This window comes from Sturnus vulgaris, chromosome 5, assembly GCF_052056855.1.
Source record: "Sturnus vulgaris isolate bStuVul1 chromosome 5, bStuVul1.hap1, whole genome shotgun sequence".
Classification (NCBI taxonomy): domain Eukaryota; kingdom Metazoa; phylum Chordata; class Aves; order Passeriformes; family Sturnidae; genus Sturnus; species Sturnus vulgaris.
In genome coordinates, this window is record NC_142247.1 from 36,073,270 (window position 1) to 36,091,233 (window position 17,964).

The 17,964-nt window shown below is 41.5% G+C and overlaps 1 protein-coding gene across 1 annotated transcript in view; it reads right to left on the reverse strand.

Annotated features, from left to right (window-relative positions):
• The window catches only part of DENND5B (DENN domain containing 5B), a 103,629-nt gene that overhangs the window by 31,004 nt on the left and 54,661 nt on the right, over positions 1-17,964 (reverse strand). Inside the window, exons 4-7 of the mRNA XM_014876962.2 lie at positions 8,100-8,287; positions 4,377-4,910; positions 2,990-3,221; positions 591-741 (exon numbers count right to left, since the gene is read on the reverse strand). Of these exons, the coding sequence (XP_014732448.2) occupies positions 591-741; positions 2,990-3,221; positions 4,377-4,910; positions 8,100-8,287 (1,105 nt within the window). The remainder of the gene's footprint in view (positions 1-590; positions 742-2,989; positions 3,222-4,376; positions 4,911-8,099; positions 8,288-17,964) is intronic.

The following is a 17,964-nucleotide window of genomic DNA, read 5'->3' on the forward strand; positions in this document are numbered from 1 at the left end:
GGCACCCCTATCCTCTTATCAAAGTGCACCACAGAACCTTTTCAGATTCAAAAAAGAAACCCAGGTACAGAACAACATACTTGTCACCGTCACCAAGTTAGTGTTCCAGGGAATTCCAATGTGGCAACTGAAAGACAGCTACAAAAATCCCTGGGCTATATAATAACTGCTAAAGAGAAGAAACAAACTGAGTGGACACTAACTTTATTCCACATGATGTCAAAGTTTCAACACCAAAATTTCTTTCATAATCTGAATGTTGGCTTGAGTTCCCAAATTACTGTATTCAGTGCAAAACAGTCAAATGATTAATTTGAAACTCGTAAGACCAATTACAAAACAAAAACTGTGCTTGAGAAGACAGAGTACTTAGCACTCAGCAGAAAATAGCAGTGAGGAACAGAGCTAACATTAACCTGACATAACTCAAACTATGGTTATATTTTCAAAAGTCACAGCCCATACAAACCAGAAACAGAAACAGCTGTTGGGGGTTATAAGCCATCCAAAATTAGGACTTCTGTTCAACGATGTGAATTATTTGTATGAGAAACCTGTTTTTAAATCCAGAAATTAAAACCTGTGCTTACTTGTTATTGGCGGGTCCCGTTGCCAAGACATCCGACTGCAGCTTTGGGAAGAATCCTTGCTCGTATTTCCCTTGGCCAATCTTCATATCGAGCAGGTGAGGGTGGATGGCTGTGTGGTCAATCTTCATCAGCCGCTGCTCGATGGACTGGGCTGCAGGTGACAGTCACGAGTGAACAACCGCGCCACGACCCGCACTGTCACAACTGCACTGCTCATGCTCACACCCCTGGAAACCCTCTAGGAAGTTAAACAGTGACCTTAGACACAGAAATCTGCCACTCACAGAGGTGAGAAGACACTTGTGCTGTAGGTTTTTGAATTTTGATTTAAGTTTCTTTACCCGACACAATGAGCACTGGTGCGAGTTAGCTGTTAAGCAAGCAGGTATTTACAGGAGCCTATGAGGTGCATTAGGAACTGGTGAGAGCAGTGCAATCTTTCCCTGAAATTCCTTGTTTTGATGTTTGATTTGTTTTTTCTTCAGCAGAACAGAGACCTCCAAGGCCAGCTGCAGCTGCTGTGGGATTGGTCACCTTGCTTAGCCCCAAACACATTCCCCAGGCAGATGCATGGTGCGGGTACACCTGAGTTTTGCAAACATCTGGGACTATAATGACCCTCCTGCTGAAATCAGATATGCCTTTACTGGATGACAGGCCTTCAAAAAGCATAGCTAACTGTAGCAAGGCCTGAGCAGCATCAAGAGGACAAGCAGATTCTTGGAAACAGGGAAGGCTATGGTAAGATGGGAGACTGCTCCCAGGGAATCTCAGCTCCACTGAGACCAAAGTGGTTCAATCCTTTCCTTCAAGGACCTGAGGGTTTCAATCTCAAACCTCCTGCAGAATGAAAATAAAACCTGTCACCCTGTAGTGAAAAACTTGGGAAAGGAGGTGTATGGGCAAATTCAGCATTTAATTAGCAACTTTAATATTCAACTCTTTCTAGCCCATCTATTAACAGGCAGGCCTGTTCTTTCAGCATATCACACCTAGTGAATATATATGCAAAATGTGGAAGCTAAATCTGTTTTCCATTTGTTAAGAACAACATAGAACTAATTTCCTATTTTCTAAAACCGTGATGGGAAAGAAGCTGTCACAAGATTTACATACATTATCATTAGAAACTCAGCAAGTATTTTTTCCCCCCTCTAAAAAAAAATACAAATCACTTTGTATGGTTCCATTTTGGAGGAAAGGAGTGGGTAGTGTGGGGTCAGAGGATTTGAAGAGTTCCAAAAATAGTTAAACAAACAGGTGCTGGATCAGTGCTGGGGTCACATATATTGTGAATGGTAAATATGAAGGAAAATTGTTATTACTATCAGTTTGCTGCTTTTCACAAGATAGAAAATGAGGTTCTGGTGCCACAATATCTGCCAAAACTAGACGCTGAATAGACAGCTGACCTGCAAATTAGAATTGGGTTTGACAGAAAAAGTTAAACACACATATCTATTTCTGACATGTTTATAGCAAGTAAAACACTGAAGGAGTTAAACAAAAAAACCAAAAAAACCCAAAAAACAAAACAAAAAAAAATTAAAAAAAAAAAAAAAAAACAACAACAACAAAAAACCCCAAAACAAACAAACAAACAAACAAAAAACCCCCAAACAACAAAAAAACCCACCCCAAAACCAAAAAAATCCCCAAAACAAAACAAACAAACAAAAAAAACCACCAAAAAAACCCCAACCAAAAACACCACGAGAAATGGGTTTGCCCTAGCTTACTAATACATGTCCCAACAAATTTAGGAGTATCATTTCCCTGTATTACTTAGAGATTAAATAAATACTTGCACAAGCATTAAGTAAGAAATTAAAGTATAATTTGAAAAGGCATCCTGTGATAGTAACAGAAAAAAATTCCAAGCCTTCAGTACACTGCATTGTTCATTAACACTGAACATGTACTGCTGGAGGTACTAAATATGCCACACAGGATTACGTCCCCTGCTGCTCTAACCAAATGGTGTAAGGCAAAACAACATCTTTTCATGGGAAAGGGGAGACAAGGCCACTAGAGCAGACACCGGGGCTCTACTCCTCAGTGTGGCTGGCACTGGTCCCACCACCAGGGTGAAGGAAAGCTCTCCTGGCAATGGAAGAGGAGCTGCCTGAAATGAGAAACTGTGAGCCAGTTCCATTTGGGCTTGGCTTGACTTTATTAAAGGCACCAGCCCGGGAGAGCTCAAAGGGAGGGTAAAGGCTCCTGCCGCTTCTGGTGTTTAACAGCATGCTAAAGTTTTTGCTTAGATGAGATAAGGACACTGCTGAGTCCTCCTCAGGTAACTCTAAGACATCCTCAACTGCAACACTCAGATGACTGAGGACCTATATTTCTTGGTGGCTGACACTGTACTTTTGAATATTTAACCAGCCTGAACGTACCTGCTTCTTTCAAAGTGCTGCATTTCTGGTAGTTGGATGTCCGCAGTGCAGGGGCCCTGACATTATATAGCCTTATTTTCTCAATTCGGGTGTCAAAAACTCGTAGAAAAGGGTCCTTCTCTTCCCACTGGGACATTATCTTATTGTCTATGAAGGTTGCAAACATCTGTGTTTCGATGAAGTGTGAAAGGAATGGGAGGTAAGGCTCAGGTTGGTCCGAAAGGAAGGAAGCCTGAAATACAGAACATCTCATTAATGGCAAAGGGAATCTGGAGTTACTGAAGTAGCGCTCATGCTGACTGCTTTTTCAGAGCAACCTAGCAGCTCTCAGCCCAGAAATAAACCCTGTGAAATGCGTGGCAGACCATTACATGTGCCCCATTGGGACCTCTGGTCTGGGCATTGTTGCCTGGGACCATATCACTTATTAAGGTGTCACACATATCAAGGGTTGTATAGTGCTCTTTAGCTGAGCTCTCCTGCGATGTTATACAGGGTAATTAATCAGGGATTTCCAATTAGGATTTATTGTGCATCTAAGTCTCTGAGCTTTGAAAACCCTAACTTAACAGCCCATTTTACTGCAGAAGCACTAGCAGAGATTGCTTAAACAACCCCATCCTTTTGAATGCTGCACTGCTTAATGCCCAAATAAACCAATAAAAGGTATGGCAGCAATTTTCTAAAATCAAAAACTGACTCAGATCAGTATCATGTTAATCACTGTTCATCCTTTTAACCTTTTCCTTAGAGAAAGACTTGTATCTAAAAATCATGATGGCTAAGAACACTATCTGCTTTGGAGGGTCACTCAGCAGCTGTGCAAGCTTCCCAACATTTCCCATTCCTTTTCCTATCCTCCCATCTCTTTATAGTCCCATTTCTAATCTCGAGAGATCCCTTTTCCCTCTTGTGCATACGCTCCAATAGAGTCATAATATTCTCTAAATGATAACCTTCTTCAGAACAACACTACCCATTACCAAAAACTTCTACCATGAGATTAGGAAAAATGAAAGACTAGATTTGGTTTTTTTGTCTCAAATGTGCACCTCTCCTCCCAGCAAATGAAAAAAAGAAAGAAAGACATAAAAAGAAGTCACTTTGCATTGCTACCCTTCTACCAAGCCCACAGGAGCAGCCCCATGAGCTGGGCAGAAGCCTGCCAGCTTGGTTTGCACAAGCCAGGATGGCTCTGAACAGCTGAGTGGATGTGCTCCGATTTACTCTGGCAGGAGATCTGGCTCTGTGTAATGGAAATGGACAAATCTCTCAGTGAGGCAGATGAGGAAAGGCAGATTAAAGAGTACCTAGGCTATATATACACAAATACAGCCATCCTCCCTCGCCCTTTTAGTTGGAGACATGAATACATGGCTATCTTTACTTTGTCAAAATTTTGCATTTGTTCCCTGTTTGTCAGCCACGACTCCATGTCGGGGGCAGCCTGGATGACGAAAGCCTCGTAGTCTGCGAACATCTGCGTGAAGCGGTTGGCGAAAACCTCGCGGAGCTGCACGTTCAGCTTGTAGTCCCTCAGCTCCAGCTCCTCACACGACAGCTTCCCATCCTTCTCCTCTGTCAGGGGGCTGGTGATGGTCATTTTCTCCATGGTCACACCCGTTCTCTTGGCCAGGGCTTGCAGGCGGGCGATCGTCTCGTTGCCTTTCAGCAGCTCGTACATGTTGAGGGCATTGCTGGGGATGTTCCCATTCTTCTTGTCGTTCACCAGGTCACTAAGAACCAAGTTCTTGAGTTTGGTGGCGCTGTCACTGCAGTGCAGGTTGCCTTCTGGAGGAATCCCGTACTGCAGGAGAACCTCGGAGATTTCCTGGATAAACTCCAGCTTGTTGGGGAACTGCGGGAATTCCTCTGGCAGTTCAATGAAATGGTTATCAATGTCTACAAAACACAAGTTCGCCTGAAATACAAACAAAAGGATCAAAATGTACACTCAGCACTGAACTGGTTCCTCTGCAATATAGCCTCTTCTCCCAGGGTAAGGGGAGACTTTCTGTCTCTCTTCCAGACAGAAGGGTAAGTGCACGTGTATGCAGGACACTTTAGCTGTGTTGTCTAGCCTGTGACATTTCTGATTTCAGTAAAGCTGAGGGTCAGCTGGATGACAAGTAAAGGCTCCTGGCCCTCTCCTGTTTGCCCAGGACATGAAGACCCTAAACTTTACACTGAAAAGATTTCATACGCCCTCCTAGAGCAGCCAGGGACACACCACCAAGCAGGAAGTGCAGCACCACTTCCCAGCTCATGTAAATACCCTTTGTGTGAATTACTGCATCTGACAGGCACATTTATTTTACCAGGATCCAACTGCAAGAAGCCTCTGAAGCTTTGCTACCAAGAAATGAGATGTTCAGTGAGAAAGATAATGCTCTTTCAAGCAAAACTACAAAAGAGGGTCCCATGGAAATCCTTTGGGATTATGTCTGAGCGCAGCTTGTCCGCTAGAGGCCAAGTCCTATTTCCCCACTTCCCTGATCCCTTGTTTCCATGGAGGCTTTTAATATTGGCAATTCCTCTGCCTGAGACTTAAAGAGAGTGCTCTTAGCTTTGCTATGAAAGGAGATGGATCTCAGCCTGTAAGATTAAAGCTAAGTGAAGACATTAATCTAGTAGAGCAGATACTTTTACTAGGAAAGTGTCGATGGAGGGAAAGAAGAACCCCACATAAAAATTAATTACATTGCAAATGCACCCTCAGGAATAATAGCAGAATGAAAAACAGTAATTGATCTTCTGAACGGTAGCTTGCATCTGAAATTCGCTGTCTGAGTGCACTGAGTAAAATCTTAAACCAGGTCAGATTCCCAAGGTGCTGAGCTCTGATGTGCTTTATCCTGGCATAAAACTGCAAAACAGAAGATGCAGAAAACCCATAGGGCAGCAGCAGGTCTTTGTTAGCCTGACTTGGCCATTAGCACTGCTCCTCTGCCTTCTCTCAGGCACTTCTAGTATTCTTTACTTCTTACCAAATGCCCTAGACTAATCTTCAGATTATGTGAAAATAATTTTTTTTCCTTCATTTTTGAAAAGGTTAATTTTCAGCAGGACAATACATTCCACAGCAAACATGTTTATAATATACTGTCTATTTCAGAGACATGTTTATTAACATTAATCAGCTTTCACATAGACACTTTAAAGGGTATTAGGATTCATTCAGTAAAGCAGAAGTGTCCCTTCAGCTTTTTCATATTAAATTTAGTCTGTACAAAGAAAAGCATTTCTTTGTACAAAATGATTTGCTTTATTTAACTATGCAGCTATTACACGGTTGTGGTATGTGTCAGTATAGTTCTTTAGCTCAGGGTCTGCCTTCTTATCTATCAATATTTCATTTCAAAGGCTTTTTAATTTCAGCTCTGCATATCATTTACAAAATTTGAAAAATGAGATTTTGATTCAGAAAACCCTTGGGGAATTGGTCTCACTTCTCTCTTCAAAAACATCTGATGATTAAAGTTAATGCAGGGAGATTAGTAACCTTAAGACAGCATGATGGCCAGTTATTAGAATTTTTATCTCTAACAAACAAATGGTTTATATTTAGAGCAAGAGCTAGCCCCTGGCCTGAACAATAAAGGAATGCTGATGTGAACAGCACTTCATCACTGCTCGCATGCTGAGGGATTTTTTATTTTTTATTGTCTAGAGGCATTTAAGATTCAAGATCTTCCCTGTTCAATATGTCTTCTTTCTTTCCCTCTCCCACAGTTACTGGACCTGTGGTATTCATAAATGCTGGTATTTTTCACTCATTTGTTAAACATCATGGAGGGGGTAGATTCCACCCTTGTCTTACTCTTCCCTCCCTGGTGATATTTGCTATTCCAACGATACTGCAATATTAAATACTGTCACATTAAAATTTTAATTTAAGGAAAATGACAGCTTAATCTGCTACCCAAAAGCATGTAACTAATAATTTTAAAAATCGCAGTAATTATGTAATATTAGCATGGTTTTACTGAGGAGCATAGCTAGATAACAGCTTTGCTTCCACACCAGTTCAGATGGCATGTGCTTCAGTCACTGTATCCATGAGGTAAAATTTGATTTGCAGTTCCATGCCACCGAGGCTGACTCAGTCACCTTCATGCAATATGGAAAATAGACCTTTCTTAAAAATAGTATTACCCCTGCCCTGTGTTTATCCCTCCAGGTCCACACAAAAACTCCCACTCCTGCATATTCTCCTCTGCTGCTGCTCCCATCTGCCTTCTCAGTCAGAGCAGGTATTGGGAAACCTTAAGGACTCTGCACCCAGAAGAATCCCCTCAGCACAGCCACTGGCAGATCTTACTGCTGTATAAAAAGATACTTTTGGGGTTCCCACTGATTTTAAGAACAAAACTAAGTTTAAAAGGACATGGCATGCTCTGGTTCCAGTCACCATCTGGAATGCAGACAGGTGAGCCATATCCCAAAGACTTTACCGTATGGCCAGGCTAAAATGTGAAGCAGTTTTAATCACCTTTGTCAAATTTTGAAGAGAAAAATCTCCAGTTCACTCTTCACCACTTTCCTTTTTTTTCTCTCTAAGTGGTTCAAATGTACAGTACTAATGCAAACCTGGCTTGTTTGAGGCCAGGATGCTGGTCTAGTAATAGAGCAGGAACACATGGGCTCAGCCACGGATGGGCTGGGGCTGGCAGGACAAGGCACGCTCCTCAGCAGCAGGGGGACGAGGACAGGTTTACACCACCTAGCAACTCCCCCTGAGATCCAGATCCATCAAGATCCTCCCCAAATGAAATGCTCTTTAGCCCTCTGTCAGTAGGACTGTGCCACTGATGGATTAACAAAACCTGGTGAAACGTGTGATGTAGGGAAAGGCAACAAACTTTCAGCTTTGTCACAACAAACAGCAGAAGGAGAAGCATTTAGAAATCAAAACAGTAAGAGGTACTCAATAAATTCAGAAATGGACCAAAGAGGGCTGTGGAGACATCCCTACTATCTCACTCCTGCTGGCAATCAGTCTCCACAGAGCCAGAGAAGTCTCCTAACACCAGGCATTATTTTACAGCAGTAATTCACACAAATATTAATAAGGCATTTCAGGATAGCAGCCCCAAAGGCGGACACTGACCTCCTGAGGCAGCTCCAGCTTGGAGCGGTCGGTTCCCTCCTTAGACTGCAGCCCCATCAGGTAGGGAACAGGAGCATCCAGAAAATGCAGGAGAGAGGCAGGAAGGATGGGGACGTACACATGCTGCCACTGAAATGGGAACAGCAGCGTTGTGATTCCCTCTGCCACCGTCATCAGACGCTGATAGTCTAGACATGGGAGAGAGAAAGACAGAATTGAATTATCTCCCTGTGTTCTGCTTTTGAGATCTGTTTGGCAAGGACATCAGTGACAAAACAAAACAGGAACCATGTTTATATGGTAAGATGTTGTTTGGAAAATAACAGTACTTAAAAACCTTAAACATTATTTAATCTGTTAAAGCTCATTCCTCCCATAAAGAAACTGCTGAGTGTAGGTATTCACACCATATCTACATCTACTCTGTCATTAAATAAATTTATTGAAAAGATAGCAACAGTTCTATAATATAATAATTCAGATAATAATACTCTAATTCCATAAAAAGCACTTTTTTTACATAGGAAGAAGACGAGAAAGACGTGAACATTGTGGTTTCTTGCTTGCTCCTGCCTGCCTGCTTCTGCTCCACTTGCTACTATTTCCAAAGCTGAATGTACTTTCCAGAAGACTTGTCTTGGCCAAATACCAGCAGAAGTTTACAGCCCCTAAGTTATAAAAGCAATGCTTTTAAGTTAAACCCAAACAGAAGCCTAATATAAATTTAGTTCTCAAATATATTCTGCATAGCTAGTATATTTATATTATGTTACTTTCCCAAATTTGTATTTAACCCATATTACTTTGCTTTTCAGTATTTTGGTTTTAGTAAGCACATTGTGCATTATTTTTTAAATTAAAATTAATTTTGGTCCAGCTGAGCTGTATATTTCAGAATTTGGGTAAGAGCAAATTATTTATCAAATATCTGGCTGGCATGATACTATTTATTAATAAAAATGAGAGGATAAATTGAGAACAAATTTTTAAAATAAATAAATCACACGCTGGTCTTAAAGAAATGGTCATCCTTATAGCTGCATCTCAAACTGCAGACAATCCATCTGGAAACAGGTGGGTTTGTAAGCTCCATGGCTGTTTCCAAACCCAAACATCAGTGCCAGGTGAGTCTCACAAGCTCTGGTTTGAGCAACCAAAAAGTTTTCCCTCTTACAGAGGCCAGAGGCACAACCCAGATCCTGGGTAACAACTTGAGTTGTTGCCCATCTCTCCTAATCCTCACTGCCCCACTCCAGAAAATGAAAGATGTATGTATGAACACCCTGGTTCTGAGTCAGGTGAGAAGTCTTTTTCCTACAGCCCCACTGACTGCTTCTGCCTGGAGAGGAGCCCAGCTTGACCCTTCCCATTTCCTGAACATGCCAGCCCGAGACCTTGGCAGACACCAACAACAGCAAAAGTGCTGTCATCTGACACTGCTCAGCTATTAGGAGGTCACTGGGAAGATGTTCTTGAATAAATATGCAAATTGCAACAACAAATTGCATAACCCATTCTCCTTGCTAGCACCTCTCTGTGGAAAACCAGGCATGATCTGCAGGAGGTCAGCTGGCAGGGCAAAAACATTTTTCATCTTGTCTAATAGCTATTCAGTCAGTCTTCAAAATTATTTTCATGCATACAAGTCAGTCTCAAGGTTACACCTCCAAAACACTGCCCAGCTACAGATCAGCTGCTTATGAATCTCTGCCCATTCAATGCTCTACAATTACACATTGTGCACTCCCTGTCTTGTCGAGGAGCACTTAAACTCAAGTTATAATACCTGGAGAAGTTATAATACTGGAGAAGCTTAGGAGTCCCATAACATTTCATAACTCTGAAAGCTTTAAAGATTTAAAAATAAAACAAATAGAGAAAGCAGCATGCTTTAGTATGCGAAACACCTTCAAAGTCTGTTCTGACCTACACAAGCCACATGAAGAAACAGGTCTTGGCAGAAAAGTTGCAAGGATCTTTTTGGAAAAGGGCATTCAACTCTGGAAATGCACGCTGACTTTTCTCTCGTGCTACTGGAAATATTTAACATGGTCACCAGCACAAATTTTGTAACCGATTTACTACGAGAAAAGCTGCTTTAAAAAAACCCAAAAACTAGTGACGACTAAATTATTAGGCTATTACCATCTAGCAATGCTTGTCAGTGATTAGCAGATAAAAAACGTTTATGTACCCAGCAGTTTTGACTGAAGAGAGGGAAGTTCCAGTTTCCTCCAGAAAAACAGTATTCAAAAATATGTAATTTTTTTTTGTTATCAGTTTAAAGAAGTCAGAAACTCTAGTTAGTTTTAATGTACTTTCAAGCCTGTACAAGGTTAGACACCCATCACCTAAAGCCTGAAATAACATTTGATGGAGGGATTCTTGTTCCTATCATCATTTGAGGGAAGCTTACATGATTACTGAGGATAACCTGGAAACCTGGGGATTGAGGAAATGGCCTTTAGTTGTGCCTGGGGAGGTTTAGATTGGATATTAGGAAAAATTTCTTCACTGAAAGGGTTGCTGAGCATTGCAACAGGCTGTTCAGGGAAGGGGTTGAGAAACTATCCCTGGAGGCATCTAAAAGACATGTAAATATGACAGAGACATGATTTAGTGGTGGGTTTGGCAGTGTTAGGTTTACAGCTGGAGCTGATGATCTTCAAGGTCTTTTCCAACCAAAATTATTCTATGACTCTTAATATTCAAAGCTCCATCTCTAATTTGTTCACAGAACGTTTTCCAAGAGAAACTGCTCAAGGAGGATAACCCCAGGGCAAAGTGATCCCTGGGGCTTCTACTGCAACCACTGCCTCCTAATAGCTTAGCTGGATTTGGTGCAGTGTTTTCTCTCATATAACCTTTTCACTAAATGAAGGAGAGGGCCAAAGAGTCAACCTCAAAGACTCTGGATCCACCTCCCTTTCCCAGCACCATCTGCTGGGGGGCCTTGGCCAAGTACCTCAATTCCCTGTGCAGGGCATGCAGTGGCTGCAGGGATGTGCTTCACTGCAGGCTGGCACCTCTGCTGCTCTAGCATCATGCTCAGCCACGCTTTACCCAGGTCTGATAACATTCACATGGCTCACAAGATACAGTGCTTAAAATGCACACCCTGAGATGTTCCTGTAGAGGTACCAATCCCTATTTTCTGCTAGAGATGGAAATAGTTTCAGCACTTGAACATCAATTCCCTACAAGTGTTTTTCTGAAAGAGGACAAACCTTGACAATTTTTTGTTTTAATGTTAATTTTCCGAACACAATAACAGGACAATCAATACAAAATATCTATCCCAAAGGCCTTAAAGTTCAAATACAGGAAGTGACTAAAAAAACAACAAAAAAAATAATCTTCTTTTCATAATACATACTGGAGAAAGAAGCTCTGAGATGTTAAGCAATTCACAAGGCTTAACATAAAAATTATTTTTCCTGCCACAAAAGAGTCTGATATCTCAAAATCCTTCCCATGCTGCAGCAAAGCAAAGCCAAGATCCTTTCAGAAGGCAAAAAGACATCGGTGTTATCCCTGCCCCAAAGAGCTAAAACCACATTCAGGTTCTACCCCCAAAACAGATTCAAATCTTTGGTCACAATCAAACAGAAGACAATTTCACCTGGGACCTTCTCAGAAAATTCCCAATCACTGGAACTTTGTGTATAAGGCATGTGTAAGAGCACACACACTCATTGTCCCCAGGAAGGCATTCCTGCTGGGAACAGTGTACTGTTATTCCAGTTTCAGCACCTCCAGCCTTCCCGATGAAAGCACAACTTGGCCGTTTTCCAACTCTTTCTTCCAGTAACCTAAAAGGTAGGGCAGAAAGCCTACTACAGAGCTGGAGTCACAGCCTAGATCCTCTCAATCCAGTCCAAGGCTTTAAAAATAGCCTGTGCTTCTTTATTTTCCTTTTGAAGTATCACTTTACATACAATTTGAAAGCACCTGGAAACGTTTGAAGAGATGAGTTACCTGGACACCACTTCCTTTCCTCTACTGCTTTTATAACACACATAATGGATAACTCCAGCTTTGAAAAGCCACATATTTAAAAATGTATCCTGAAAGATGATAACAGATGGTATTCTCAAAGAGTACCTTATCAATATGCACCAAAAAATTGTCTTTAAACAAAACAAAACAAAACAACAACAGAGAGAAAAAACATATCAACGAACCTGAATGAATAAAAGCTAATTCTTTAGAGGGAAACACCTGAACAGGCTTTAAAACACTTTTTGTGACCAACAGTTTTAGTATTATAAGCAATTGTTATTCAATTGTGGTTTTTTGATTGGTTGGTTTTTTTGGGGGGTTTTTTTGGGTGTTTTTTTGGTAACAAGATATGAATTAGATGAGTCAGGTATATTGGAAAAACTGGAAAATAAAATTCTTTTGCTTTGAGCTCTGAGAATGAGTCAAGAACAGCTCATAACCAGACCTGTCTTGGGTCTGGGTACCTTCAGATCTGTAATGTTTATATATAGCACACTGCAGATGAAAAACAAAATCTGAAATTCACATCGGAGACAAAAATTGTTTATGAAAGCAAAGATTTTCAAATCAGATCTCAACAGCTCCACAGAAGCAGCACACACAAGTGCTGCAGACATCAAAGTGCCCTGGAAGCTTCCACCTTTCATCTGTTTTGCGTGCTGGCAGCTGCGACAACTGACAAGCCAGTCCTGGTGACTTTCAAGAGATGTTCAGACAAAACACACAAAATGGTGCAGGAAATGTTTATGCACTACAGAAATCACCTTGCAGCAGTGCTGCATTCAGGGAACCTGGACAGGTGCTGTGACAGAGGGCTGTAACCAGCAGACTGTCCCAAGGAAATGACCCCTGGCATCTCAATGCCCTCCTGTCCCCAAAGGAAGGGTGGATGCACCAGTGAGTGACACAGCACATCAGTTATATGATAAAAGCATGAGTGGCAATTTATGCAAATATGAAAATATGTATTTTCTTCCTTCATCTAACTGCCTGAAGAGTTAGCCTCTCAAACTGGGGGTCAGCTCTGCCCCAAGGGAAACATCCCAAGGCCAATATTCACTAAGGTCAATTCTTACTCTTTTTCCCTGTTGGCCAACACTTAATATAAAAAACTTCTGCTTCAATACATTTCCATTTATATAATTTAACTATGTCCCAGCCTGCCATCAGTGGTTCAGCACAAACTAATTTGTGATTAAGAGCCACCTCAAGAATTAGCTCCCATTACCAGCATGGTCAAGTCTCTGAGAAGAGGCCAAAAGTCTGGGACAAGGCTGACAAGGTGCCAGCAGGATGCATGAAGGTGCTCCTGAAGATACAAAGAGCCCCTTGCTTTCTCCTGTGGCTGCTGGGGCAGAACAGGCTCCCCACCCAGCAGCAAGATGATGGGGAGGACACAAGAGTCCAGCAGGAAAAACTGCTCCAGATCACTTTAGGTTGCCACATTATTTATCTGGCATTTGCCATAACTGCAATATAAAGGCCTAATTTAACTTTATTCCTCTCATTCTGAAAAGGTAAAGATGTTTCATCATGGAAAAAAATGAGATCCAAGGAAAAAAAAAAGTGGAGAGGCTGTAGTGTGTGTGTGCAGAGTGTTAAAAGCAGTATCCCAATCTCTCTTTACAGCTCACTGTGAACAAAAACAGGAGTGGGGCTGTGGCACAGACCTGAACCAGCTCCCACTCCTTTCTTCCAGATGCTTTAAAATCTTCACTTTTCAAGTCATACTGACTTCGGCTAACAAAATTGAGCAACTTCTAATTAAAAAACAATTCTGTCATTTCACCTAACTGAAAAAGGAAGCCTATATGTCATTCTCTGATTTCTCTACCCAATTACTTCTCCTTTTTCCAGGGAAACATGCACTGCAGCCTCCAAGTGTAGTTCTACTGAGGCCCTAAACCTAGGTCTCTTCCACAGAACACACAGATTTTGTCCCCATATAATTTGTTCTCTGCAATAACTTCCCACTGATTTGGATGAATATTAGTGTGGAGGGCAACTATTTAAATAATGAGTAGAAAAGCAAAGGTTTCCTATGTAACTATTTGGTGTAAAAATGCTTTAAAAGGCAAACACATTATGCATGTATTAGTTTTTTAAAATCTCCCCCAAAACAGACTTCACAAGAAAGATCTTTGAGACACAACCCTTTCTAGGCAATGACTTTATATATGCATAGTCATTTGTATAATAATTTCTAAGACTAAAAAAAAAAAATGCAAAGAATATTTCAATCTTGGTGGAGCAATTACTCAAGCCCTTGGAAAAACAACTTGGAAAACGCTCAAAATTATAATGAGAGAAACAGCCTAAGCTCTAAGAAGTTTATCTCTGTCTCATCCACACATTCCCTTTCATGCGTAAATCCCTCGAAAGGAAGACATACAAAATGGATTGCTGAGGCTTCCACAGAGCTCACAGTTTAATTCATCTCTGTCCAGCAGGAATCTCACACCAGTGGTGTTTTGTTATTTATCCTTTGGAAATTGTAGTAGTTATTGAGGAGTGGACATAAACAAGACCTTACATCTGCACAGTTGCACAGGAGAGCTGTGCTCTGAATAAAGGGCACTTACAAGAGCACTGCAAAGATTGCACCCTGAAGAATTGCAGGGAAAACGTATCTAATCCCTCCCTTTGGTTTTCAAAGCCAAAATGTTGAAAATTTTCCCTATTTAATCTTAAAAATATTCTCTATATGCAGAAGGATGTTACCTGAAGCTGCAGGAATTAATGTACAGTGAAAGTGATTTCAGGTATGGGTTTCCATACCACCTCTGCAGACCAAAGTTGGCACTTCCCACCAGCAGTGGTTGTGATTAACTCCTTGGAAGGCCACACAGTCTCCAGAAACAGTAAGGTCTGATCTTTTCAGTTTTGCCACTGAGGTGCAAGCACAGGTCTCTGCCTGCTACCCAGCTCTGCAGTCCAAAACGTATGGGAACAAAGCAGCTTAAAAAATGAGCTCATCATTCTTTGCTCCCAGTCTCTTCAGCCCTCTGGCTTGACCACCACAGCTATAAAGCAAAGTTACAATCCACTACAATCCCTGCATTTCCCAAGTGATGGGGTACCAGTCACCCCTAAGACACCACCAACAGTGCAACTGGATAGCCAAAGATGACTGTAGCAGTCATGGCACAAACAGCCATTCATTGGTCCTGTCCCCAAGACAGAGCTGTGCCAGACACTCTTGTATCATGCTGGGAACTCATCCGGGGCAAGCTGGGAAAAGCCACCCAACACCCTCACCTCTTCATTGACTTAAGATGCTTTTGTTAAGGCTGCTGGAAACATTATGCCCCAACTGCAGGGTTAAAAATAAACTTTTTCGTCCTCAGCTTCTAGTTCCCTTGAGAAAAAAACACTCCAGAAAAGCCAGTATAGTCTCTGTGCAACCTTCCTGCCAGCCATTCACTGCTGTTATTACCAACTAGGCTCATTGTATGGTCAGGGTTGTGCAACAATTTATATTTTCACCCACCTTCCAAAAGAAGCCTTTATTCTATAGAAGAACTAATTTTTTGGCAAGCTTAAATTAAAAGCTTCCTTTCAACAGGTCTATGAGAACCACCAAAAAGTCAACTTACATTTCCCATATATGTTAACAGCAGCTCTCACTGAAATAGTTTAGTGAACTGAAGTAGGTTTTGGTCCAGCTCTGATTTCTTGAGTATTACAAGATTATGTCAGTGAATTGTGATTTTGTGTAAATAACGCTGCCTTGCTTGAAATTGTAACCGGAGGATCTTCTACTAATCTCTTGTTGAGTTTGGGACGTTTGCAGCAAGGCCAGGCCTCTGGAAACATAGTCCAATGAGTCAACCCTCTTCAAAGCAGGAAGAGAAAGAAGGGTGAACTTGCAAAATCCCTCTCCCATTTGTTATTTTGGAACAAGAGATATGTCAGCCAAAGCCTTTTCATCTTTTGCCTTGAAAGAACTTGGGAGTTAAAAAAGTGTTTCTCCCTGATGGATCTCAAAGCTGAAGAGAGCAGATTTCAGTACCTTCTAGGCTGGTTATATCTCAAATTGGAAAATAGCTGCTGTTTTCTTTTTTAGGAATTGCAAAACTGACATTTAAAAGAAGCCTCAGTGCACAATTAGCCAAGAACTCAGCTATCAGGGTATGCCAAAACTGAGGCTTTGCACTTGCCCTCCACTCCACATTCCTCACCTCTGGGAACCAGCATAATGCTGCTATTTACATAATCACAGAATTTCCCTAATACAGCTATATACTTCCCCCCATGCACCATCAAATGGTGTCTGTGTTAGACAGGCAAATAAGTGTCATGTCAAGGACATCCCCAGATTCACAAATAGAAGAGAAGAGAGGGGATATTTTAAGGGTGGAAAGGATTACTTCTCACTATCTCACTTTTCTTTTAAAAAAACCCCACACAATGAAACAAACCAAGTAAATCCTTAAATTATAGCCAGTAATTGGAAGAACAACACTTATCTAACTTCTGGTGGACATGAAGGCTGAGTCAACATTATTTAGTAGGTATTTTGTACCTGTCTCAATGACTATTACAAAAGTAATACATATACTGGTTGCTCTCCACATGCACAAAGTATTACTAAAATGTAACCTGACAAGCACATTTTTCCTAATGCTACCATATTTCAGTGAGAAAAAAAAAGAAAAAAAATTCTTAGTTCTCAGTGAGTCCATAAGCAGGAACCAGGGTGGGACTGATGAGCAGGGATGGGTGAGAGGAATTTCAGTGGTACTGCTGCTTAATATCAAACCCCAGTGCAAAGTGGCAAAGGCAGCACGATTCAAACCGAGGAAGAAAGGGGATAAGTGCACACACAGAAGCAGGAGGGAGGGGAAAAGCAGCCTAATCAAAACGAACAGCAGGATTTCTGCTCACACTTCAAACTGAGAGAAGATAAAACCTTTCATTTTCAGTTCTTGAAAGCAAACCCCTGGAGTCCACGTGGAGAAGAGCTCTGCAAAGAACTATCAATCCTTTGAATTCAGTCATTTGCAGAAGAACTACCCTTTTTCCACCTCCCTGAACATTTTTCCCCCATTCTCAGTCACTTAGTTATCAGCATTACCATTACAGCTTCCTGACCTTTTCTTTCTTATGACAAACCCAAGCGATCCCTTTTGGAGCCTGAAGGTTCATTACCCATACTTATTTTAGACCACTTCTCATCCTCTCTCCCTACTCCATTTCAAGCTGTCTGCTACTCAAGCCACTTCTCTTCAAAAGCCTAGGTATTCAGCATCTTTTCCTCTTTTCACTAAAAGGCACGTGTACCTCCTGGCTCCAGGTTTTTCATTCTCCTCTGATGAAACCACTCCCCAAAACCCCAAAAGATTTTCCCTGATGCACATTTTTCTAATTCAGGGTCAGAATCACAGATGCCATTTGGGACCCCAAATTACATCTCACTTCCAGTGAGACTTAAAGGAACAGTCAAAAAGTCTGAACATCCCCTTGAAAGTCAGCAAGAAAGCTTGAACTTGCTGGGCATCTGAATATCACGAGAGCCAGACTCACAGGAATCAACATCCTAGAGGAAATAGTAATGGGGTATAAAATCCCAAAGCATGCCCAGTACTAAGTCAGGATTACGTAAACCTGCAGCAGTGTCTTGCACTTTTACTGAAAGACACAACCATAAGAGGAAAGGTTTTCAAAACCAGATTTTCCAAAGTTTGCTGGCACACTTCAACATGGAACATGGACAGGCTCTGTGCAAGGAACTTCTGCCAGTGTTTGGCCAACTGCAGTCTTAGTGTCTCAAAAAGAAGTACCAGCATCCTTGTCAGCAACGCTCCCAAATACCTCAAGCAGGACGAAAAAGGAATGACCTGTAGCTCCGCTCAGTTTCAAC